Here is a 26,865-nt window from a genome sequence, read left to right as displayed (position 1 = left end):
TTAAAGATGAACTGCACACATATGATAATGAAATGAGTTCCAAGATGGGCAAACTGAACTTGACTCTCATTCTACACACTTGCAGCAGAAAGACTACACAAAGGGACCCACAATGCATTAATGAAGGGCCATCCTTGTTGAGGAAATATTCAAAAGAATCAATAACACAGCAGTTTCTCGATCACAAGAAAAAGGACATCCTTTTACAGTGAGGCAAAGGGGAATTCTATGGGCACCATAAAGTAACAGATCTACCCAGCCAGTAACTGTTAAGCCCAGGAATTTACATAATTCCATATTTTCTTGAATCAATTACACATTTTAATGTTGAAGGATTTACAGGTGCCTGGCGACTAATATATTAAGAAGTTTGAATTTACACATTTTGAACAAAGTTTATTGTCTACCTTTGCATCTCCAGATCAGGAGTAAACAGTACAGGTAGATCATGCTGTGTTGACAAATAATTCTTTTCAATTGCACATTCTTACAAAAACCTAATTTCACAGAGCTGATCATCGGTTCAGTAATGAAGCTTTCTATATTGCATTACTAACTGAATTATTTAGTCTTTGCAAGGCATCACAGAACATTAGGCTTCATGAAAGTCTGAACTTACTTCACAAGTACATTTCATATAGTTTCTATGCATGAAATAAGTCTGTACACACATACACATTGGTACATATAGAACCATTTTTCCTGCATATGTTGCGCTGTGGAGACACTGACATTGATAAGGAGTTAATCAGAACATTCTTAAATATAAGAATTTAACTGCCAGGTTTTTATGTTGATATTCTGCCATGAAAGTCACCATACAAACAAACAACCATGTTTTAACAAGTAGTATCCATATCAACAGTCATCCCAGCACCTGATTGTTATTAATGCTTCTTGACGAGTGTGCTGCTTTGTGGTCACTGCTTGCTTGATGCAAGAAATATTGGTCACCTTCACTTCTGACCACAGGTTCATCAGCCAAATGTCAAGAAATGAAGACAGTATTCAAGCACTGATAAGGTTTATTGTAGTCAACAACTCCCTGTGAAGTCTCCATGCCTGGTTACACAGGCTGCCATCCCACAGCTACAACAGGGCATGGGTATGTCTGCCATGAAACAATATTACTCTGACATGTACTTCATGGAGGGTGTACGTCTGGTTTAATGTTACTTTAAACGGTATTTCAGTTGGGGGAGGGGAGGAAATCAGGATGTGAACTGTGTATGTAAGATTGGTACATGTTGGCTCTCGTGGTCGTTGGTCTCTTCCCTCCGGGTCTTCTCCACACTGCCAGAACACTGGCCATCCATCAAGGAAATCATCATCGCTTTCTCCTTCCTGCAACGCTTCTGAATACTCTCAGGCTACAGTTCACGTGTCACCTGTACTGATCTTACTGGTCCCTTAGGTTTTTCGATTTCATTATCCCATATCTTCTTCTTCTTCCTCCTCTTCCCCTGAATCATCATCTTCCTCCTCAGACTCTACACCCTCTTCTCCCTTTTTCCCATTAGTCTCCACTTCATCTGAGCTCATCTCTGACAGATCATCCCAGTCCTCCTACAAAACAAACATTTATTCATCACAACCATTTTAACTTTTCTAGTCTGATAAACTCATGCTAGGCCATCAGCCTATGACTTCCAAATGACCTAATGACAGTCCAAACTGACAAGTTGTTTATCATAGCAACACTACAAAGTTGGCATCAGTTTATAACAATTACACCTTGCCTAACCAATCTGACCAACCTGTCAGTTTAGTCACCTCTTACAAGAAGAATGGTTGAGTGCAGTCAAAATAAATTTGTGACTGGTTTTGACCAAAGCAAACAGACAACCATGGACTGTCTGTGCAACCACTGAATCCTCACACTGCAAGCATGTCACAGGTGAGACAAGAAAGGGTTATTTCCAGTCAAAACAACAATTTAAACAATTGATTCGGTCACTGAAGCAGATCTGTTCCTAAATATCCAGTATGAGATACTCACCCCAGATCCACTGGGAAGGATGTCCTCCATTGGGAAGTCTTCATCAGAGGACTCTGAAAGATGAACAGTACTGGTTCAATGCTTAAACTTGGTTTGATGGGTTTTTTTTCTAATTGCTGCATGTATATTGATATTTAAGCTTCTGGCTCTATACAATAAATACTGAACAGTGTGATTCAGTCTGCGTCTGTTTTCACTTGTGTTGTCTGTGTGATACATCTGATAATACCTCACTTACCATCCTGATATAACAACAATGGCTGCTGAGATTTCCCAGCATCCTCTTCATCTTCCTGGTCATGTGATGTGATCTGCAACAGTTGGTTGGTGGATTTAATCATGTTAATATCAAGAGGTGTTTCTGTTACAGGGACAAACCCAGCCAGATAGTCCTGAATGAGTTGTTAGTGAATGAAGATCATTTTACAATCAGCAACAGTTGTGCTATACAACAGTTGCTTGTAAATAATCTGGAGCAGCAAATAACAATGCCTATTTTAGTATGTCAGCAGTGACGAGCAGAAAGTACTGGCAACACCTGATCTGAAACCACAACAGTGCCTCATATAACAAAACATCTTGTGAGTGAACATAACCATGCTTAGACACAAAAATACTCAGTTTTTCCAAAATTATATATATCTCTATATCTATATCAGTAACATTCTTCCCTTTTGAACAGCTGTAAGTGACAGTAGACTGGTGCACTGTCGGATCCATACTAGAAGGACAGGAATGGTCTACAGTGTTCTGTAGCACATCAAAGGCAATGTCAGTTTCAGGAGGAAATGACAGTGTCTTTACAGTGCAATTTTTTGGTGACAATAGTAAGTTTGGACTACATATGAATTCACATAAAATACATTATGTAGGAATAGTGGCATACCATATTTCAATGTAAAGTCAGTATTGTTTGTCCTGGCCATACTGAGAGTGGCACTAACAACAGAGAGCACGGTTCCATGCTGTCGGCGGGTGCAGTAAAGGGAGCCATTTCACTGATGGCAATGTGATCCTCATTCAGTCAACCTTCATACACACATCCCCAGGTCAGAAAACCCATTTTTCAAAGAGCAATTTTGTCCTTGAAACCTACCTGTGTCAGAACAAGGTCAAGTTTGCCCTGTAACCGTGACAACTTAGAAAACATGGAGACTCGAGCATCCATCATCTGATACAGTGAGCTCAGCTTGTCAACAATTTCCGGGAACTGTCAAAACAAACAAAAGAAGATTAGTTAAATTGGTTCTTCATCTACTACAACAACCATTTGTGGCTGAAAACTGGTCCTAGCTACATAGGTGGTAGCTGCTATAATGAAAGCAAAGGAAAATGTCAACTTCATGTATAACGTGACATTGTATGTGGAGTGCAACAAGGATAAGAATTTGCTTCTGTTCTTGCTGTGAAACCCAGCATTTCTGATCAAGTTGCATTGGTTCTCTGAGCATTATGACCAAATGTGGACTGTCGAGGTGGGGTACCAATGCTTCCTTAGCAAGTATTTACTCACTGTCATCAGATATGATGTATGCACTGCCATCACCATCTTCAGCCACTTCACACTTTTACTGGCACTGAAATAAACATAACAATGTAATTTTCTGAATAAAATTGATACTTATACTTATCCTGACTCATGCTATTTTGCTTGTATCCCTCTTCTATTCAAAGTTCTAGTGGTAACTTGAAATCCCTTGAAGTTCCCCTTTTCAAAATGGGGTGTAAAGTCATACTCACCCACGAGTACCCTCACTTCTCTCCATATATTGGCACTAATAGTGGTCACATGACCAGCCATATATGTCACTCTCTCAATAACTTTCGGAGTCCAAACACAAAGATTTGCAGGGAAATCAAAGTGACATGAAGGGGGAGGTTTTTAGGGTTGAAAGAGTCTGGATATGTATAAAAGATAAATTTTATTCTTTTTGCTCTCTCTCTCTCTCTCTCTCTCTCACACACACACGCACGTACGCATGCACACAGAGTAACCTGTTGCTAGATTTGATCATCTACCTACAACACGTTTATCACATTATCTAATTATGTACTGGGTTCATGATCACTCATGCTAGTCTGTCTCCACGTCTGTCCAGTCTAGTGGACCAATCACCTCATTAGAAACCGTATCAATAATAAGGGTGAAGGTGAGCTATTTTTAGCGCCTTTGAGGAACTGTCAACAAAAGGGCCGATTGGTGAATGCCTGAGATGTCGTCCGTGGCAACGTCTCTGAGATGGTGATATGCAAACACCATGTCTGATCTCCAAAAAACAACCCTCCATGATTGTTGTAACTGTGCAATTTCCATGTAAAGCGAGTGTAGATGCCAGGGCCAAATCCCCTTCTTGTGCAGACATTCGATTCCTGAGTCCAGAAGAGGAGATATGGTTTCAAATTCTCTTGTAACTGTATCAGGTCCACATTGGTCAAGTGAAGATTCACAAACCGTTGAAGCGGCCAATGTAAATGTAACCTGCCCCTGCGAGTCATGTCCTGGGCTAAGGTTAGCAGTCGTAGAAGGCACCGCCAATCTTGGAGTTTCAATGGAAAGAGTAGTGTTTGAGATATTTCGGCTTGAATCTTGTTTCCGATCGTTCAGAATCACAATATGGTTGAGAGGTGTGATAAACTGTATCCCCAGTAACAGTACATACTGTTTTAGTTCTAGTTGTGATTTTTGTAGGTTGGGCACAACTATCCTATCTGAGTTAATTGTTTAATAATGAAGTCGAGCTGTAGTCTGAGTTGACTGGCTTCTTTCTGCACTTGAATCCCATCGTTGAGCTAAAAGACAATGGGTAGCCCTTGACGATGTATATAATTTACTACAGATCTAATTATCCGCATAAACAACCAAGGGACCAATGAAATTCCAAATGGTAGGACGTTTCATTGAAAATAACGATCCTTGAATAGGAATCCTTGGTACTTCCTTGAATGTGGATGTATAGGAACATGCAGATACGCGTCCTGCAGGTCTATGCTGGCTATGTCATCCTGTGGACGAAAGAGGTGATGGAGTTGTGGAAGGTAAATAATTTTTAAATGTTTCGGTTTGAGAAGATAATCTTGAATCTGCTCATGTTGTAAATAAGCCTGGACTTTTCCTTGGAGTTCTTTGTTGAAACGAGGAAGATTGGGGTATAAAACCCTTGTGTGAGATGATTCAATGTTATTTCTTTGACTGTGTTATTGTCTAGTAGAGACATAAAGGCTTCTTTGAATTTCTGGGCTTGATCTGCTGCATAATTGAATGTCTGTGGTGCACTGATAAGTGGCAGAGTAGCCTTTAGATGTATCTTGTATCCCGTGCAAAGTGTCTGGGATACAAAGTCGTCTTGTAATATTCCCCAACTTTCCCACTACCTCTGTAGTCTTCCACCCATGGTAGATAACTGCATGGGAACGACTGTGGGTGGAATGCTTCAATCGTTCCAAACCTGATCTTCAGCGACATGACTGTCTGCCTTTCCTTGGGGCGCGGCCTCCATCAGAGGTAGTTCAGTTATTCCCTCTCGGATGACAAAAAAAAAGCCACAAATTCCTCTATTGCTAGAATATTTCTCTTCTCTAGCCTTTTGGATACCTGAGATCTTTGATTTGCTGGAATTACAATGCAAATAACAGTAGCCAAGCTATCGACAGATTGAATCATCATGACATCCCTCAGCTGCTGCAAGACTGATCCAGCAATTTCCTCAATTCCTCCACCAAAGACGGTGGGTCTAAGTAGAGGTTTGGTGAATCTATCACTCCAAATGCAAAATGATAACAGTTCTTGTCTTAAAGTTAATCCTGCTGAAGTGGATGCAAGGTGCTTCGATATAAATTGTTGGTCTCTTTTCTGAGACAGAAGGGCTGACAAAATCATTGTCCTCTTCTGGATTTGAATGCTTGAATCTAGATATCAATGCTTCAAGAATAGCTCTAAATCTGGCTAGAACATAAAAATGTATGAGTAATGGTGGTGTCTAGTTGAGCAAGCTTCTTGTCATCCACTTTGTAAGATTTACCTGTGCATCGTTAATAAGTTTATAGTCTTCATCAATGTCCGGCGCCTTCATGAAGGGTTCCATATGATGGAGGAAATCTTTTTGCATTGAAGGGTGGTACTTGAGTTTGATATCTCATGGCTTTATTGAAAGCTGCACCAAGACTGTCTAGAACCTTAGAAATAGGGTGAGTGAGTGAGTGAATTTAGTTATTTGCCGCACTATATTCCAGCTATATGGCGGTGGTCTGTAAATAATTGAGTCTGGACCAGACAATCCAGTGAGCAACAACATGATCATCGATCTGAACAATTGGGAACCGATGACATGTGTCAACCAAGTCAGCAAGCCTGACCACCCGATCCCGTTAGTCGCTGAAAGTTGTTAAAATCTCCATTCGTGCATGTAACGCTGATGTTATCGATGGGGATGATCTACGTGAAAGTAAATGTATGTGCATGTCCTCTTCAACATTCAGCTGGTTTTGAGAATAAGGTGTGTCTTCATGCATGAAGGCATTCGCTGCAGACGCCTTAAGGACATCATGCGCTGCATGAACCGTTCCATGAAGAGAGAGGGATCAAATTCCAGGCACTGAAGTGTAGACCTTCAAAAAGGTGAGTATTCTTCTGAGAATACTGATGCCTCTTCTGACCTACAATATAGGTGTGCTGTATTGGCAGATCTGCCATCCTTTGTCAAAGGTAAATCATCTGGTGGTTTATGTTGATCTGTTGGTCATAGGTACTTCTGGTAGAAGTAAAGGAGGTTCATCAAATAAATCTGCTTCACCTGGAGGTGAAATCTCGCACCTGTGCGAAGAAACAAGAATTCATCGTAGATGATGAAGACATCTTTTCTTCAACGACGAAGATTATTTAGATCGCTTACTCTCTGATGGAGATGATTCCTTCAACGCTGGTCTCTTCTTAGCCAGCACAGCGTCTGTCACCAAAACAGAGTCACACTCTTGAGATAAGCCTGACATCTTACCGGAATAATAAACATCAGCTGTGGCAATCAGTATGTGGTTCTTATCGCAATCATTTGCCTTACCAGACATGACTGATGGATACTGTTTAACCTTGTCCCTTGTGTGTCTAAGAATGGCAAACAAATATTGATTCAATTCTTCAGATGATAAATGTTGACAAAGATCACAGTGGACATCAGAAATACAAACGAAGTGCACGTGGGACCAAATCAGTGAGGATCGGACGCTGACAACTGGTATCTTCACTTCAAACAATTTTTCATCAAAATGTAAACAAAGCATGAATCATTATTACAAGTTGCAAGCACGTATAAAATAAGTAACTTATACACAATATTTTTACATCTTACAATTAAATATACAGACCAAAAAATATATGCAGCAAAATTTAGATTAAAGACTGATACAAACAAGGGAAAAGTGCTGTATAGGGACCCTAAGTCACCCACACAACCTTCCTGTTGGGAGGAGGAGGTGACCAATACTGGTGCCAAAATACGGAGGAAAGGGAGGGTACTTGTGGGCGAGTATGATTTTACATCCTGTTTTGAAGGAGGGAACTTCAAGGGATTTCAAGTTTCCACTAGAACTTCAAATAGACAAAAATATATGTATAAACACCAGTAAGACACCACATGGAACAATAATTAGGACCCAGCCATCCTATGAATGCTGTAAATAAGATCAATATGATGGTCACAAAACAGGCTTGCCAAGTACCTGCATCAGGACTATGCAACTCACAGATGACAGACGTCATCAGCTGCTATGCTGGTCATCTAATCCTCTGTTTTAAAGAGAAAATTGTCCATTATCAGAAATGTAGCAATTGGAAACTACATAGCATCCAACCACCTTATACACTCTTCAAAAAAAAGTAGGGGAACCTGAACTTTCAATTTGGATAGGAAGTGTGAATGTTAACATCGTATCAATGACAAACACCTTATGAACGCACCACCATTTCCCTCTATTACAACCACTAAACACACCGCATGATATGCATGTGCACAACCCAGTTGCCCCATACAAATGCATGAGGTTCCATTCTTGCTTTTGACATTTTTCAAGGTCGAGAAATCACTTAGAACATTAATTTTGACACTCATTGTGCACCACACATTTGTGTTTGTGTTTGTTTCTAGTTATTTATTTTAAAATGAAAATAATATACATGCAAATTACATGCCATACACCAATCGTTTTCCAAAAGCGACTACATGCCAAATAAGTATGGTTACAAGGAAGCGCAAATGGTGATGCACTCTCAAAAAATTCAATAATATCATATCAACATTGATTGACTCCAATAAATCTCCTAAATACTTTTAATTGTAAATAAAAAAAATGAAGTTCCCCTACTTATTTTGAAGATTATATATACTACTCTACTCTCTCAATTTATTCATGGATACATATTTATGAAGCAGAACAAAACCAAGGTCTTTGTACGTACTAGCAATGTGCATATTAGACAGCTCAGAAATGGACATACCTTTGTGGGTGTCCCTCCATTCTCTTGGACAACTCATGTACGAGGGGAAGAACACACACAATGGGGAGCTTCCGTATTGTCTTCTGTATCACCTTCTCACCACTTCTATGAAGCACAGTCTGAAGAAATATGTAATTTTCTAATTAAAATTGATATTTTATGCTTATCCTGACTCATGCTTATTCTCCTTGTCTCCTCCTTCTGTCTGAACATAGTGGAACATTGAATCCCTTGAAGTTCCCTTCATTGAAGAGGACGAAAAATCAACACTCATGCAAGAGTAGCCTCCCTTTAGCCTGTGCTGTGAGCCGCAAATCGGTCACATGACCGGCCATGCTTGTCACTCTCTCCGAATGAAACAGACCAACACTCAGATTTACTGTGAAATCCAGAGTGTCAAGAGAGGGGAGGACGGGAGGATGACCTCATCAGTCAGGATAAGTATAAAATATCAATTTTAATCAGAAAATTAAATATTTTTCCTTATCCTTACTCATGCATATCATGCTTGACAGAATCCAATGGAACTGGCGGTGGGTCATGCCACTTCCTACATTCTCTAGTTGTCTTTATTTTATGTCCTGTAACTCCTAAAGGGAACTTGAAAACAGCACTGTAGACTTGCAAACTTTCAACTTTCGTTCTGTATCTTGAGGGGACCTCACTTGGCAAACTTGTCAATGAAAGTGTCTTGTCTTCATGTAGTTTTAGACACATTAGTGTCCTACTAGTTATCTTACAGCAACTTCATCATTTGATGGATGTGTCAAGTGAAGATGCAATCCCTTCATCAGGTACATGTATAGTATAAAGTACAGGGATAATCACTGATGCTAGTCTGTTCTGAGACATGTGCATGGCCATTTTACTCCACAAAGTGTTTGGCATCGGCAAGTCACATGATAAAAAGGGGGAACTCTTTCTCAGCGCGATTGAAGAACTAATAGTTGTGCTTCTGAATGCCACTGATATCTTCAGTAGCGGAGGGAACTTCAAGGGATTCCTGTGTTCCACTATGTTTGGATAGGAGCCAAGCAAATAAGCATAAGTCAGGATAAGGAAAAACAATGACATATAACATTTACATTATTGTATTGACTTAATTTGTTTCCCTCAGAGCTTCAGTATATTGTAAAAAGACAATGGGTAAGTATCCAAACCCTGGGTTTTGGTTACTTTCTGAGCACTGATGATGAACATGATACATGCTATTTTCTGATATTCCTCAAAGTGAGTGAGTGAGTGAGTTTAGTTTTACATCGCACTTAGCAATATTCCAGCTTTATGGCGACGGTCTGTAAATAATCGAGTCTGGACCAGACAATCCAGTGATCAATAACATGAGCATCGATCTGCGCAATTGGGAACCGATGACATGTGTCAACCAAGTCAGCTAGTCTGACCACCCGATCCCATTAGTCACCTCTTACAACAAGCATAGTCACCTTTTATGGCAAGCATGGGTTGCTGAAGGCCTATTCTACCCCGGGACCTTCACGGGTCGATATTCCTCAGGAGCTACTGCATGTAATATATTGAAACAAAAAGCACATGGGTACAATGTACTGAATAGTGATACATTAGAAAGGCTTCTTGATGCAACTCTAGTCATTACATGTACCCATCTTTTCACCTACATCTAGACTTTGTCCAAACATACCTTCTACTTTGAGTTTAGACTGCAGGGACTACATGCAGGTAAATAGCAATTTCACGGGAGGAAACTCACATTAAGCAATTTTTTGTCTTTACTCTGTAATGCTTGGGTAAGGAGATGGACGATGCTCTCAGCAGTGGGAGGTGCAGAAGCCCCTCCCTTGGTGTCACTCTTGTCCAAGCTGATGGCGTGGAGACGCTCTTCCATGGTCAGCTGCAACAACAACAGAATGATGTAGCCTTTCAACAGGAGCTGGTATTGTATGCATGAATATATCAGCGTTGGAGACAAAAAAAAAGTTATCTGGACAATTTAACTATCCGCCAATTTGAAACAGGAGGTAAAAGCGAGCCTGAACACCTGATCCCGTTAGTCAAATCTTACGACAAGCATGTGTAAAGATCAGTTCTAACCTGGATCTTTGCAGGCCTCAGAAACATATAATGTGCTTACCTCTCCAACAGAGTTCTGTCTCTTCCGCCTTTTGTCAGCAGATAAACTGGGGTCTTTGGGCACCATGTTAGCTGGCACCAGTACTGTGGCTTCCTTTGAGACGCCTGGTGTCCGTATCTTGGAAGGGACACAATCTAGCATTAGATACATATCACTTTGTTCGGCCAACAACTTGTGTAAAAATCTAAATATGTTTGTGGCATGGTACTTTTCATCCTAACACCTAGATTCTACGATCTAGTTGTGTTCTATGGCATCTGACATAGTTACTTCATAATGTATGGTACACATAGCAAACAGATAATACCTTAGAAACACCTCCATCTTTCTTAAAGGCTGCTCTGAGTGGGTCTTCTCTGACAAGACACACTTCAGGCTGTGAGGGGTCGTATGCCTGCAATAACAGAGGAGAAGCAACATGTTTAAGTGTTCATCCCATTCAAAACAATTTCCAATAAAACATGTTAAGGCCTAAATTTATTCAAATTTTTTGATCTACAGAATCTTGCAAATGTGAAAAGAACATATTGGCATCTACAGGGTTGAATTGCCAACAGGAGTAAACAACTAGGTTGTACCAACATGAGTATTAAACAGTTGGGCTGTATCAACAACAGGAGTAAACAATGAGTTGTACTGTCACCTGGAGTAAACAGCTGGGTTGTGCCAACAACAGGGGTAAACAAGTGGGTTGTCCCACAACAGGGGTAAACAATATGATTGCACCGACACCAGGACTAATAATCAGTTGTCACCTAGGTGACTTAATCCTCTGCCGCAAAACATGTAAACAAAATTAAAAGTAATGTAAGAGAAGGTTGCAGTTTAAAATAAATGGGATGTACTGGCACATGGAGTAAACAACCGGGATGTACTGATCAAATGGAGTAAACAACCGGGATGTACTGGCACATGGAGTAAACAACCGGGATGTACTGGCACATGGAGTAAACAACCGGGATGTACTGTTCAAATGGAGTAAACAACTGGGATGTACTGACACATGGAGTAAACAACTGGGATGTACTGATCAAATGGAGTAAACAACTGGGATGGACTGGCACATGGAGTAAACAACCGGGATGGACTGATCAAATGGAGTAAACAACTGGGATGTACTGATCAAATGGAGTAAACAACTGGGATGGACTGGCACATGGAGTAAAACCGGGATGTACTGGCACATGGAGTAAACAACTGGGATGTACTGATCAAATGGAGTAAACAACTGGGATGTACTGACACATGGAGTAAACAACTGGGATGTACTGACACATGGAGTAAACAACTGGGATGTACTGGCACATGGAGTAAACAACTGGGATGTACTCGCACATGGAGAAAACAGTGAGTGAGTGAGTTTAGTTTTACGTCGCTTTTAGCAATATTCCAGCAATATCATGGCAGGGAACACCATAAAATGGGCTTCACACATTGTACCCATGTGGGGAATCGAACGCGTGTCTTCAGCATGATGAGCGAACAAATTAACCACTAGGCTAACCCACTGCCCCACATGGAGTAAACAACTGGGATGTACTGACACAGGGACTAAACAACTGGGATGTACTGACACAGGGGCTAAACAACTGGGATGTACTGACACAGGGGCTAAACAACTGGGATGTACTGACACAGGGGCTAAACAACTGGGATGTACACTGGGCGTTAACAACTTCCTGCTACGCTGCTTCATGTATCCTTTGATGATTATTACTACCATTAACAGTGTACATTGTTAAGTCACATGTTATCTTACCACTTTCTCAAAAGTTGGTTTGAGGTAGCTTCCATGGGCTAGCAACAAACTCTTCTCCTCCCCCCAATGAATGTGAGCTGAGAGCACCGGAATGGGGCGTGGTGTGTCTTCCCTCACACCACCACCAGCTGTTACCACCTGTATCTTAACTTTTGGGCGGAGTGGCTTTTTTAACCTCCTGAAATAAATGTCATTGTTTACTACAGGTGAGATATGCGAAACCCACCAGATGAGGGAGCTTGCAGAAATTTGAGTACCAGTGTGACCTCAGTCTAAGTAAACTTATCCTCAGTACTTTTCGTTACACTCCACTACTGAGTCCAACAAAACCTTATGGGAGGTCACGTCAGGTAACCTTTGAGATTGATCAATCAGAACACAGCTTACCAAATCGTGAAAGTTCACATTCGCACATACCTTTTGAACTTTTTATCTCGGAAAGGTTTGTACCCGAACGATTCCGAATGCTATTTAGCGTACGTTCGCTTCTGAGTGATGCATACGGCGTACGCACAACCATGACAATGGTGAGTAAACAGTCGCTGAAAATAGTGGTTTTGGCAATATTCAAGGATTATTTTGCAGAAATGTTAGCTAATGGTAACCTTGTCAACAGAAACCCCAAAGCATATATACTGCAGGTCAAATAACTGTTATAAGCGGATTTTTGTTTGTGGAAAGATCTGTGTCAGTGACCTGAATATGTTGAAAGTCCCTCCGATCCCTAAATAGTAACTGTTGTCTGATTGGTTAAATCTATTTAACCGTCTCACGTTTGATTAAAGGGTTATTGGTCGCTCAAAGGTTACCTTCTACTAGGTTTTGTAAGACTCAGTGGTGGAGTGTAATGAGATAAACTAAGTTTACTTAGACTGACTGTGACTTCATTATGAAATATGTGTGATGCAAAAACAACCACATGTGCTCACCACAAAAATACCATGCTATTCTGTTGCAGGTTTGTAAAGAGTGAGTTAATATTTAATGTAACATCGGCAATATTGCAGCCATATCGTGACAGGATTGTAATGAACTAAAACCACTATTTAAAGCGTTTTAATCAATCAAACGTTGAATGTAAAATACCATAATTATATGAGCAGTTTTATGTCTGAAAATGGAAAAAGTCCTTCTGTTGGCAGTTAAGAGGACAAGAGGATGGCATACTCAAACACCAATCTTAAAGCCATCATATTACACACATTTATAATCATTACAGTCAGGAACTTGATTCAACTATGGCAGATAATACAAAAGGGTTGCAACCACTGGTCCGAAAAACTTAAAAACAATGAAACAAAAGCATAAGCTAGTCTAAATAAGAAGACTACTGAAGGAAAAGCTTACATGTAGTGACCACTTAGAGGAATTAATGAAAACAACAATATTAATTTGTTGATGGGTTGCATGTACCAATGCTAGTTGTTTGTACAGCTAGTCCTGCTTTAGTAGGCCTGTACTCCACAATTTCAGAATGGCAGCACAAAGGATGATGGACCAGGCAGCATGTATCAGTGTGCTGTCTAATAAGATTTAACATGCTTACATAACATGGTGGTAACTTACCCATTTAACGTGTGTTCAAACACGAGCACTTGACCACTCTTTGTTACAACCGCTAACAAAATGGACTGAAATGAACAAAGTTCATTTTGAACAGTACTCATGGAAGTAGCAGCAACAGAAGCAAACAAGAAGACATCAATATCCCCCACAATGGCAAAAGACTGTTCATGAATATGTCTAATAGTAATGATGTCATATGTTTTGCTGTGTTAATGGTAAAGTGGAAGGAGAGTATTGAAAGGTTTTTAAGTTCTTCTCCAGGAAGCACTGCCACCTAATTCAGTTGAAGCCAAGGTTGTTGCCATAGAAATTCCAAAAATATTTCATTCAGAAATCAAAACTACCAAAGGTTCCAGCACACCACCAGGCCAAGTTTGGTGAAGAAATATTGAATGGTTTTACAGTTCTGTTCTGGAAAAGACACTACCACCAAATCAGCAATTTGATGTTGCCATCAAAACATAAAAAAAATATTTTATACAGAAATCAAAAACTACCAAAGGAGTACACCACAAGATCTATGTAAAGTAGAGAAGGGTTTTGAAGTTCTACCCCAGAAGAGACATGCATGGATACATGAATGTCCAGAAAATTATCGCGTTGTGGAGGTTAATTAAAAAGACATGTCTATATTTAGAAACCATATCTTCGGATGAACAACACACAAAAAATAAATAAAATAACAAAAGAAAAAACCAAAAGAAAAAACCCAAACAAAGACCATGCAGAGTAACAACACATTTTAGCATGATGAAGGTGTTAAATTATCAGTCCAGCCTCACTACTGAGGTCTTTAGCAGAATGTGTTTGTGGTTGACACAGATGATAACATACACCATTTGAACTTTATGGCTGCTTTGGCTTATATTTTGTTACTTATGACAGCGGCATTAATATTCAAAGTAGCCAATGTTAACATGTATTAAGACAAAACCTGTACAGTACAGGAGCCTCATGACAATGCACTGCTAATACTGTTCCCTCACCTGATCTTTTGATGACTTGGAAATATTCATAAACACAGGTTCATCGGGCAGAGAGAAGGAGGCAAGGGCATTCTTGTCCTTAGAGGATGTGTCAATCTGCCTGAAAGTAAGAATAAAAATCAGCATCAAAATCAATGTCAAATCCACTGAGCAAAATCAGCTGGTGAGTTGATGTCTTTCACAATCAGATAGTGATGTGATAACTGTTCTGCCCCTTGAAGGCCAGCCACTGATAATGCTTGCATCAGATTTACTACCCCTATAATCTGGGTTTGGAAAACATGCGGCCTGATATCATTTCAGATATACCTCAAAAGCAAGTCACATAAATACTGCCATGGATTTTGTAGGTCACTATCACTGAATGTGTTTTAATACTGAAATACTTTGGAAATAAAGACCAGTGGTTGGTATCAGAAAAGTCCCACCCCGTTGGGTGGAGATTAAAAGCAATGAACCAGGTCACCAGGTCCAACACTTGCTAGGATTCCTGGATTCCTGGATATCTGGCATTGCACAATCTCATACAAAGGGGAGGACAGGATAAATGAGAGAAGAGAGACAGAGAGAAGAAAGAGATAAGGAAGGTGGGCGTGGGGAGTGAAAAGGAAGAAAAGAATTCATTTTCATCCCTCCTAACCATAAATTATGTACTGTCTCTTACCACATCACTCACCATGCATTAATGACTCGGTCATTCCGGGCAGCTGACAAGAAGTATGAATATTCGGCTGAATTTGGTTTAGGAGCAGTTTCACCAATTAATGGAACAGAAATCAGTCTGAATACTTCTGTTGCATGGCCAGTGAAACTCTGCAAAGGAACATAAACATGATCAGGTTGGTTATAATGTCAGCACAAGTTATGTAGTGGGAGCAAACAACAAGAAGAGGTAACACTCAGAGATGCCAACCTTAAAGTGCTGCAAATAGTAGTTTCAAGCATCCAAATGAGCAGCTTGACCATAAAACTAGTAGTCAATTAAATCATTAAAATCATGGACTCTGACAAAGAAAATATGACGCTAATCAGGAGTGAGCATGTATTTCACATACCATCTCAATTTTAATAAATTTCCTTTGAATTTCAACTTCAATGGAAATTGTATTGGCATAGTTTGAGGCTAAAACTTGTAAGACTATGAAAAAATCTTCCAGGTATGCATCTCTGAAGCAATGCTGTAATGCATGAGTATTGCAGACATACAAGTCTTGGGATTCAGTCTGTGACCAGCAGATGCTGACAAGGAAGGCAACTCTTCAAACCAAGTCACAGTTGCTGAGGTGCATTGGACACATTGGCCATCCTTGATTTTCCTGGCATCACAAGCTGCACACACAGCACTAATGTCCTTATATTCTTCATAGGGACACAACTCAGTGAGACATTACTCTTGCAATATCACTCTCTGTCACATTGTAGTGTTGAGAGAACTGTCCACTAGCCTTACATGACTCTAGGCAAAACTGTATAAAGATAAAGACGTACATCATCATCTCTTTCCTGTTTGGAATTTCCAGAATAGTTACAAAATATGTAGAGAAGTGTCTTTACCTTTAAAACCTGCCGAGTATGAATTTCCCACAACTTGATTGACCTCCCTGCGGTCAGAAGATGACTGTGCGAACACATGCACACAGAATATACTCCACCCTTGTCAGCCTTCCACTTCCTGAAACATACACATAAAATTACATCCGGAAACAGTGCAGCTCATCTTCAATCCCTTATTGACATTTTACTATTGTATGTTGCAAATAAAAGAAACTAATGTCCTGTGTACTATGTGGCAGGCAGGCATTTGCCCAAACCCAAATGATACAACAGGAGCTATTGCAGAAAAACTAGTGATCAGCTTCTTCATCAAAATCCTATTTTCTACGGTCTTCTACTGTACATGTGTGTTGACTGGAGCACTGCCTTGTCCATTGGGTGTCGGGTGGAAAGGCAGCACTGAGGAACACATTGTTCTTGCACCGACTGGGCAATGTTAATTCCAGGGAGAATAAACATCGTAGTTTTGGTGCTGAAGGGTAATTACTTTTAAAATACATCAATTTGTTATTTGTCAGAAGTTTATCAGCAATGGAAGGACAATTCTTTATCGAAAGATTCTGATCAGTGATAAAATGATTCACAACTCCATTGTGCTCATTATTCTATCATGCTGAACTTATAACTTGTGAACCAACATCTTTGAGTAAGCGTAAAATATGTTTAGGATTCCAAGTATGCTGGAAGAGCTGGCAGACATTAGCATGGAGGAATGTTCTGACAGTCAGACTCACTGTTTAACTTTGCCTGTAACAACATCCCACTCGATAACATTGTGATCGCTGGAGCAGCTGTACAAGGTTGGGGATTCTGGGTGCCAACATACGCCGTTCACTGTGTCTGTGTGACCGTCATCCTGAAATTCACATTCAGCTCATAATGACTAGAAATATTGCCAGGTTTGAGTTCAACACCTTTATTGTGAAAGAGCTTTTCTAGCAATATTCCTGGAGCTTGTAAATAATTTGATGGTATCTTGAGCAATTATTCATGGCAGCATGCCATGAATACAAGCACTGGATCCAGATAAGCCACATTTTAGTCACCTCTGAAATGTTTGTGGACACCAAATGAACTAGGCGCATTGAACATCGGAAGCACCTATAATGAATCGGACTTTGGAACTCAAATTACATGTTACTGCAGATCAAAGTACAATGCGCTGAACATGTTCAAAGAATATATAAGACTTTGACCTATTTTTCTAATGTACATGTATCAGAGCATTTGAACAGGAAGGTCAAATTAACCTATCTGTTTCAGTAGCTTGAGTTGATATCCCTGCCCTTTACAACTGACCTAGATATAGAACCTGGTCAGGTGTCAATAGGACAGGGTGTGTGTGTGAGAGAGAGAGTAACTGTGTGAGAGTGAGTGTGGTCTGGACTTCACATAAAGAGAGATGGAGGGAGGGTAAGATGGTAGTTTAGTGGCTTGAAGCAGTGTCCTATCCTTTACAACTAATGTGTGGTCATGTTGTACTCAGATGGGAGTGTGGGGCTGGCAGTAAGCAGAGCATTTACGTTAGGGTCTGGAAGTCTGGAAAGGGCATCTAGGATCTGTTTAATGCCACACTCAGCAGTATTCTAGCTGTATGGCGGCAGTCTGAATAATTGAGTCTGTGCTTAACAACATGATGATCTCACAATGTAATTGGGATACAATAATGTGCCAACCAAGTCAGAGAGCCTGATCACCTGATCCCTTTAGTCGCCTCTTACAACAAGCACATGTTACTCAGGACCAATTCTCAACCTGATCTTCATGGGTCTGTAGGGGCATGTAGAATAGGTGAAGTCTCAAGAGGGCACATATCATAGGGAACCTCTAAGAAGGGCATTTAAGAATGGAAAGGTTGGGAAATGGCACACAGAATTGAGGAAGTCTAGAAAAGCACACAAAATGAAAGATATTTAAAGTAGGCGTCAGGGTTTAAATGATGCCCAAATGCGCATCCAGTACACGCATATGCAGACAAAGGATTAAGAAGAAAAATGTTATTTTCTGAATGAAATTGATATGTTACACTTATCCTGACTCATGCTTAATTGCTTGCCTCCCTTTCTACTCAAAGTTTAGTGGAACAGCTGAAATTCCTTGAAGCTCCCTTCTTCAAAAGCGGACGCAAAATCACTCACCCACATGTACCCTCTCCCATTCTTCTATGTTTTGGCGCCATTATTGGTCACATGACCAGCCATAAATGTCAGACTCTCCGAGAAATCATAGCCCAAACAGAAGGATTTGCAGGGAAATCCAAGTGACATGAAGAACAGGGTTAACCTCATGAGTCAGGATAAGTATAAAAAAACAATTTTATTTAGAAAATGACATATTTTCCCTTATCTTGACTCATGCTTACTTGCTTTAAGTATCTGACGATATGGTGGTGGGTTATGCCACTTCTTGGATACTTTTTTCCGGCAAAGCATTCTGAATATACCCCCCAAGGGGACTAAACAGGTAGGGAGGAGCCACAATGTCAGTTTACCCTGATGTTCATGTGTGGTCATATAACAAACATTTTGCTAGTCACGCATGCACGCACATCGTAACTTATTGCTAGATATGTTCATCTGCCAAACTACAACCTATTTAACACATATTATCCTAATTTGTACAGGGTTTATGATCATTCATGCCAGTTTGTTTCGATGTGCGTATGGACTCTCAACCAACCACTTCCTTTAGTGAAGGTATCAACAAATCACGTGATGAGGGTGAGCTATTTTAGCATCTATGAGGAACCATTAACTGTTGTGCAATAACAGTGAGTGAGTGAGTGAGTTTAGTTTTACGCTGCACTCAGCAATATTCCAGCTATATGGCGGCGGTCTGTAAGTAATCGAGTCTGGACCAGACAATCCAGTGATCAGCAACATGAGCATCGATCTGTGCAATTGGGAACCGATGACATGTGCCAACCAAGTCAGCGAGCCTGACCACCCGATCCCGTTAGTCGCCTCTTACGACAAGCATAGTCGCCTTTTATGGCAAGCATGGGTTGCTGAAGGCCTATTCTACCCTGGGACCTTCACGGGGTGTGCAATAACAAGAGGGCCGAACTGGGGAATGCCCAAGACGTCCTCTGTGGCAGTGTCTCTGAGATAGTTGTTTGCAAACACTGTATCTGATTTTTAAAAAAAAAAAAAGAAAAAAAGCCCTCCATGATTGTTGTAACTGAGAGAGTAAAGCAACAGTTCTCATTCAGACTGACACTGTTATTCATGAGATTTCTGTAGATGTCAGTGCAGGGAACAGAATAAATAGATGCTTTAATTTCTGTTTGTGTCTGTTTTAAAAAATCTTAAGAGCTCGAACTGGACACAAGGTTAAATCCTGCATATCATGTGGTCCAAGCACTCAAAAGGGAAATTGTAAATCAGATTGTCTTGGCCACTGCAACGTAATCCAAGGTGTACCATATCATGATTTGTGGAGTTCTTTCACAATCCAATGTGTGAAGTTCTGACATCTGGACTGCCATGGCTAGGGTAAGTAAAAACAGTGTCACATATTCAAAGGTTGTCCGATCCAATGGTTCCTATTCCTCAGTACAGAGGTGTTATCATGGTCATAAACCAGATCCCAAACTGGGGCTTTGAATTTCTGTTGTTGAACCTCTGATCTGAATGAGTGAATTCCTGATTTCATAGATATGACGTACTGAGCTAGATAAGTTGAAAGTGTCCATCCTTTTAATCGCCTTGTTTGATAAAGATGACAATCCGACACATTAGGATGCGATGCTTGAAGACACAGGCGTAAACACAAATTGTCATACAAATTGTGTGTAGATCTGCATAGCGCATAAGTAACTGCCTTTGCTGTCATTGCAGAATAGCCCTGTTTTTTGATACAATCTATACATGCAACTGGAATATTCCTGGATTTTTGTGTGCTTGTTGGTGTGCAGATGTACTAGCAGATTCGACCAGTCTGGTAGTTTGATTGTTAGACTTCCGAGTTCTTGAATGAGTCTATTCTTGCTGGCCAGTAGGCACGACCAAGACAGTTGTAATGTTGTTGTCTGTCTGAGTTTCGCCAGTACTGTAGGTATTAAAACCAAAGATGGGAACAAAAATGCGTTCAGGTCTTCCCAAGAGATGGGCAACTGTTGCTCCTGATTGAACAGGACAGGAGAAACAAACGTTTGATCTGATTGTTGAAATGAGTTGCAAGACGATCTTTGACTCTTGAGTATGAGTGGTGATGCTGTCATCCAAGTGATCAGCTGAAACACTTCTTGGTGCAGCATCCATTCTGTTGGAGATGGTTGTGTTTCGACCGCAGTATGTATTGCTTGCACCCACCTTTAGGTCAGTTTGTAGCCCACTTTTCATGGTATCGTTACATTATTGTTAGTGTTAAGTAAGTTTTTGATACACTGAGAGGTTAACGTTTTCTCAGTCTGTTACTACGGAAGTAGTGAAAAATATTTACTTTATAATTAAATATCTCTTTTGCACGTAGGAGTTGGTAATATCATATCATTAAGTTGGATAGGTTAGTTCAGATCTTTCTACACATATACATGATATAGGATGAAAGATGCTATCCTTATTGCGTACATGCATGAGAAGGGAATTAGAGTATTTTAGAAACACAGATTTACTAATGAAGTGAATCTTGACTGGCGATGATAGGTTGTTTTCTCTGATGTCCGCTTTGTTCATACTTAAGCGAGAGGACCAAAATAGTATGGGGTCAGTAGGTCATAAGCATGTAAACAAAACACACATTGGTCAGGCGCACATCTGAGTCAAATTGGATACCTAGTGGAAAATTTACACTCTGGAAATGGATCAGTCATCTTAAAACTGAGTGAGTACCTTCTCTAGTGTTGCTAAGTTGGGGGAAGTGCGACTGCCAAGTGTCAATCTGAACATATTGAAGTTTTATATTACTGACCGTTAGCCTTGGAAAACTTAGAGTTGGCCTGCATACAAATTAGTGTACTGCCTAGTGCCTATCAGAGCCTATTGTAGTTTTCAATCACTGACCTTTACATTTGAAAACGTAGAATGTGACTGGACACTGACATTTTAACTTGTTGCTATGCAACAGTGGATCTTGCAGCTAACACAATCGGGGGAAATGACTGACTCGGATCAGGTTGTCAACTGTGAATTTGTTAAGGCACCGGACGCATTAAAAAGTTTTGTGTGGCGACATTTCCAGCTTTCAAAAGATATAATGAGTGTCAAGTGCACGTTCTGCAATACTATGAATATGCAAATGCATATCAAATGTCACCACCCTGCTGCCAGTACTAATGGAAAGTCGGCGAGAGCGAAGAAAGTAAAGCTTGAAAAATGTGTAGACAAGATTAGCAGAGGTTCTCCTAGTCAGCCTGAGTATTTAGCAAATACAAAAAAACTACCACCTGATAGCCAAAGAGTCAAAGCTATTGTGCAATCAATCACAATGTATATCATAAAGGATATGAGACTTTTTTCAGTTGAAGAAAATTAGGGATTTTGCAACATGCTTCAAACACTGGAACCGTGACATATGATTCCAAACAGGAAGATATTATCTAATACTGTGATACCTGAAATTTATGAAAGTACAAAACAAACTGTCAAAGCTGATGTATCAAATGCAGACAAGGTGTCAGCAACAGCAGATGGGTGGACCAGCCAGTCTACTGAAGAATTATCACAATAACTAGTCAACACATCACCCAAGATGTATACAGATGCCTCTTCTAACCTACGATGCAGGTGTACTGTATTTTATCAAAGTGTTTGCGCTGACGGTAAATCATCCGATGACCTATGGTGCGTAACAGTTGCAGCAGCAGTTCTTGCCCTCTTGGCAGGTTGTGATATGTTGGTGAGAGATATTCCTGGCAGAAGTATTACGTCAAAAATATCCACTTCACCCTGAGGCACAACATTCTGCATCTGCAGTAGAAGAGGATGACATCTTCCTCTGCGATGAAAATGATTTAGATCACTTACTCTCTGATACAGATAATTCCCTTGATGTAGATCTCTTCTTAAGGGGTGCAGCATTCGCCACCAAAACAGAGTCATGCTCCTGAGATATGCCTGATATTGCACTAGAATTGCAAATATCAGTTGTAGTAACCAGCACACAGCTCTTAGCGCAATCATTTGCCATACACAACATGACTAATAAATACCGTCTTACCTTGTCCCCTGCACGTCTAAGAATGGCAAGTGAAAAGAGAAAAGTGTTGTATGGGAACCCTTAGTCATCTAAACAACCTTCCTGTCGGGCGAAGAAGGGACAATTATGACCAGTCGTGACCAATAATGGCACCAAGCACAATAATGGAGACAGGCATAGCTGAAGCAATTGAATTATGCATGAATCAGGATACAGAAAAATATTCAATGCATCATTATTCATTGTAATTTGTATCAATAACACATCTATTATGTTCATTCAGAGCATTAGGTGCATCATTTCATCCACCAAACCATATGATCAATGATTTATTCCAGCCCTCTATAGAAACTATCAAAACTTATTTACAGCTCTCTACACTGTTACTTCACATTTGCTAGCAAGGACCCTCACGTTTTGAGTCAAGGAAATACTCTGGGGCCTGTAGGAATGTGGAAGTCTGGAGAAGGCACATACACAGATGCTCAAGTGGGGTTGGGGAAGAGCATGGCATGCAGGGTTAAACGTGATCATTTATCATTCATGCCTAAAATTATATATATACATGGGGCCTTCATATTTTCATAGTTTTGGAAATATACAATACCTAAGTTCAAAGTGTGTATTTGCTACTTACAAACTGAGTGTGGATATCTCCTTTGGCGACACTGTACAAAAGAATGTTTCCATTGGTTGTTCCAACTGCTATGAGGTCAAGATCCTCAATTTCTTCCATTCCACCACTTGACTTTTTTCTTCTTTTTCTCCTTGGGGTACCCTGAAAACAACTCAGCATTGTAAACACAAAAACACATTTACACATCATAATTTAACAATGCATCATAAAAATGATGTAACCTACTACACCTAACCATTTAGTGAATAATTTTTTAAAGTTGTACTGATTTGTTGAAAACGCTGCCATATAGCTGGAATACAGCAAAATGCAGCTTAAAACTGAACTTTCTTGTTGAAAACATGTTTAGCAAGCACTCTGCCTGATAACTACTTTTGCCAGCATTAGTTTACTGGTATCAGCGCTATTGAACAAACCTCAATTATCCATTCATGCACACTGAACACAGACTAGTTAACAATAAATTTATAACAACACATATACATGATGCATAAGTCGGTCATATGTACTAATGTCTGTTAAAGGTCACATGCAACAAAAAAAAATCAAACATGGTTAAAACACAACTATCACATATTCATAACATATAACATACATTGCTGACTGTGAAAATACAAATAAAATTATAAGCGTACAATCGCGAATCAAAAGTATAATATTTTGCACTTGGGTTCACTTATATATATGTATGTGTGTGTGAGTGTGAGTGTGAGTGTGTATCCACAAACTTGTATATGTGCTCCCTTTCTTCATTCTATTAATCACTTACTTGATAATGGTGTTAGAACCTACACAGAAACGTCACTCTCATAGCAATGAATAAGTTGTTCATCCATATATTGTCATCGTTTCTGATAGATGTTAAGTTCAAATTACATGTGATCAATGATTGAAGTTGTGTATTACATAGTGTCATTAGCACACAGGCAGGCACACAGGTCACTGTAACAGACATTGAGTTTTGTCTGACAGACAGCTTGTCACAATCAACATATTATTCCATCGACATGTATTAAAACATTTCAATTTTCAAGCTGAGCAATTCTTAGCAATGAAGTTAGTATTTCTAATGCTACACTTTCTTGAAAACCAGTGTATGCTTGTAATCATGAGAAACATCTCTTGTTCCCGAACTTCGACCGCAGTGATAATCCTTGCATGCATCAATTGATGTGTTTTTACCGAGTCGCGGCTCAAGCTGCATGAACCTAATCACTGCGCATGCACTATGGGTGCTGCCTAGCACACCTGTGAAACCACTTTTTCCCCCCAGTGCAAGGGGAAAATTAGTGAATCATTTTAACTCCTATTTCACAGGGTTCTTTTTCACTGCTTTTTACTTCAATTTTATAAGTTGAATTTGCATTTTTGATAATTTGTTACTCTAAGTCTATACCAAAAGGAATCAGAATTTGCAAAATCGTATGTGACCTTTAAATAAACATGCCCAAATGTAAAGTTACTGTGATAACAGGGAGGAAAGTGGATCTGATGAGCAAGTGGAAGATCAATAATCCAAACTCTCTATTGGTTTTCAGAGGTCATAATAGGCTGAAGCGTTCTCAGACTAGGTGAACATTTCTCAATTGGACAAACAAAATCACTTGTGGTACCGGTTAGCAAAGTTTGGTGCTCTGCTCTGCATTAATTAATGTGCTTGTTACTGTTTGTGTGGTTAGCATACACGTCTATCATGAACAGATAAATGATACAAATAGGTTCAACACAGCTCTTTGGTGGACTACACAAAAGAAAGAATTGCTGCATGTCATCTGAGCACTTGAGAAATTCATTCTGAATCACTTGAGTTGAGATCAAACAGTGTTATCTCATCACAACAGGATATACAACACCATGACCATCAAGTAGGACGTAGGTGGATGGGACAACAAATTAATAGCTCACTTTGGTAGACTAATGATACACTAAACTATGGTCATGATGAACTCAAAAAGACCAGTAATTGTAGCTAGCTTTAACTGTTGTTCATTATGTATTATTCCAGGCTAAAATATAAAGACAGTAGCCAGACGTTGCTAGTATGGCTAAAGGGATCAATGTCCTGAGAGCAGGTACTTCAGGTATGTACCACCAGTCCATTACTGTAAACATACCCTAACCAAAATCAGAATACAGTAATGTCCACTAAGACCAGTCCATTTTATTCTTGATCAAAACATCATACTGTTGTATGAGATAGATTTGACTGTGTTAAACCTTACAAACGAACAAACATGTCAATAGCCAGGTTAGAATTGATTTTCAGTAATCCATATTTTTCATAAGAGGGAACATGATTGTCTGGTCAAGCTCCGACTTGGATGACACGTCACTGCATCCAACTACACTAGATTGGCCTGTCCAGCACTCGATTACCCTGTGTAGTGTTCTCATAATTCTGAGATGTAGTTGTATGCCTTATAGCATCTGAGGTCACATGATGTAACTTGTGAACTTGCGTACTACGTCAGAATAATAAAGCGGGTGATTGGAACTACTCGCATGTCGTGTGTGTCCCTGAGCAGACATGGATCCCAAGAAGATACTACAATGGCGACGAGGATGGGATACGTCGTAATACCTCAAGGGAAGGTGATATACACGCGACATGAACTATGTTAGTGATACGAACTCTCACTAATTGGTGGAACTTCTGAACAGAACTTTGTGTGAGAACTTTTGCACTCATGAATACGCCATTTATTCTCGTGCATCACATGTATCTTGCCTGTCAGTGTCACGACTCACAGTATGTCGCAAGTTTTGTCTACAGCTGACTACAACCTTTTCTGCTGACACATATAGTTGGAATACTTCTCAGTGTGATGTCAAACAAGCAAAACATGAATCAAAATAATATGTACAGTAACGAATATTCCATACTGTACCATTCGCAATCAGACAATGAGGAACTATTGATGGTTTTCACTTTAGGTTATAGAATATGGAGTAGCCTGCAGTTTAGGGTTACTTTCTGTATTTTTAGTTTATATTAAGTGCCAGTAGGAGTGGTCTTAAGTCTGTTGTTGTTTTCTTAGGTGCCTCTGACATATCATCGTTATATTCACGAACCAAACGAATTTCCAAAAACAGAGGCACTTGTCGAGGTTATTGACGTGTCTACTAGATTTTACCTTGAACCACGCGTTATTCCACACGAGTTTAAGTTTCGCAAAGCGCATCATTTATCGCTACGCGTACACTAATTCATGACACTTTACTTTAGGTGAAAAGATATAGCGGTTTCAAGTGCACAACGTTCGTTCAAATCATACACACAACAAAATCGAAAAACGTTTTCATATTAACATCTATAGCTAAGTGGCAAATATTCACTACCGACAAGTGGCGTCCTGGGCCCCATGACAGGCAGCTGCAAGTCGCTGACAGGTGGGAGCTTGGTGTGTACTCTTTATTTAATTGTCCCGTTGATGAATCCCACAGTTTAAGAACTCCGTCTGGGCTTGAATAAACCAGAACTTCGCCATTTTGCGAGAAATCAAGGGGATACCCCGCCATGTTTCAACACGTGGTACATGATACGCATGCGCTGGTTCATGCTACTTCCCGTTTCATTCGGAGTTTTCGAAGTCACGGAATGAGTCGAGGAATTCCGATTGATTATGGCA

At 39.9% G+C, this 26,865-nt stretch overlaps 1 protein-coding gene across 1 annotated transcript; it reads right to left on the bottom strand.

The window, feature by feature from the left end:
• Positions 1-375: 375 nt before the first annotated feature.
• On the bottom strand, positions 376-26,864 carry LOC137294655 (WD repeat-containing protein 43-like). Its single transcript, XM_067825722.1, has 17 exons — positions 26,576-26,864; positions 23,237-23,377; positions 17,196-17,317; positions 16,462-16,579; positions 15,584-15,720; positions 14,908-15,007; positions 13,922-13,986; positions 12,356-12,533; positions 10,904-10,990; positions 10,597-10,713; positions 10,216-10,356; positions 8,487-8,605; positions 3,513-3,576; positions 3,096-3,209; positions 2,238-2,310; positions 2,000-2,052; positions 376-1,566 (listed from the first exon to the last, which is right to left on the bottom strand). Exons 1-17 carry the CDS (start codon positions 26,753-26,755, stop codon positions 1,429-1,431), a joined length of 1,947 nt encoding a protein of 648 aa, XP_067681823.1. The 5' UTR covers positions 26,756-26,864; the 3' UTR covers positions 376-1,428.
• Position 26,865: the final 1 nt, after the last annotated feature.

The sequence above is a fragment of the Haliotis asinina genome, chromosome 8 (genome assembly GCF_037392515.1).
Source record: "Haliotis asinina isolate JCU_RB_2024 chromosome 8, JCU_Hal_asi_v2, whole genome shotgun sequence".
NCBI lineage: Eukaryota > Metazoa > Mollusca > Gastropoda > Lepetellida > Haliotidae > Haliotis > Haliotis asinina.
This window is presented reverse-complemented; position numbering and strand designations above follow the sequence as displayed.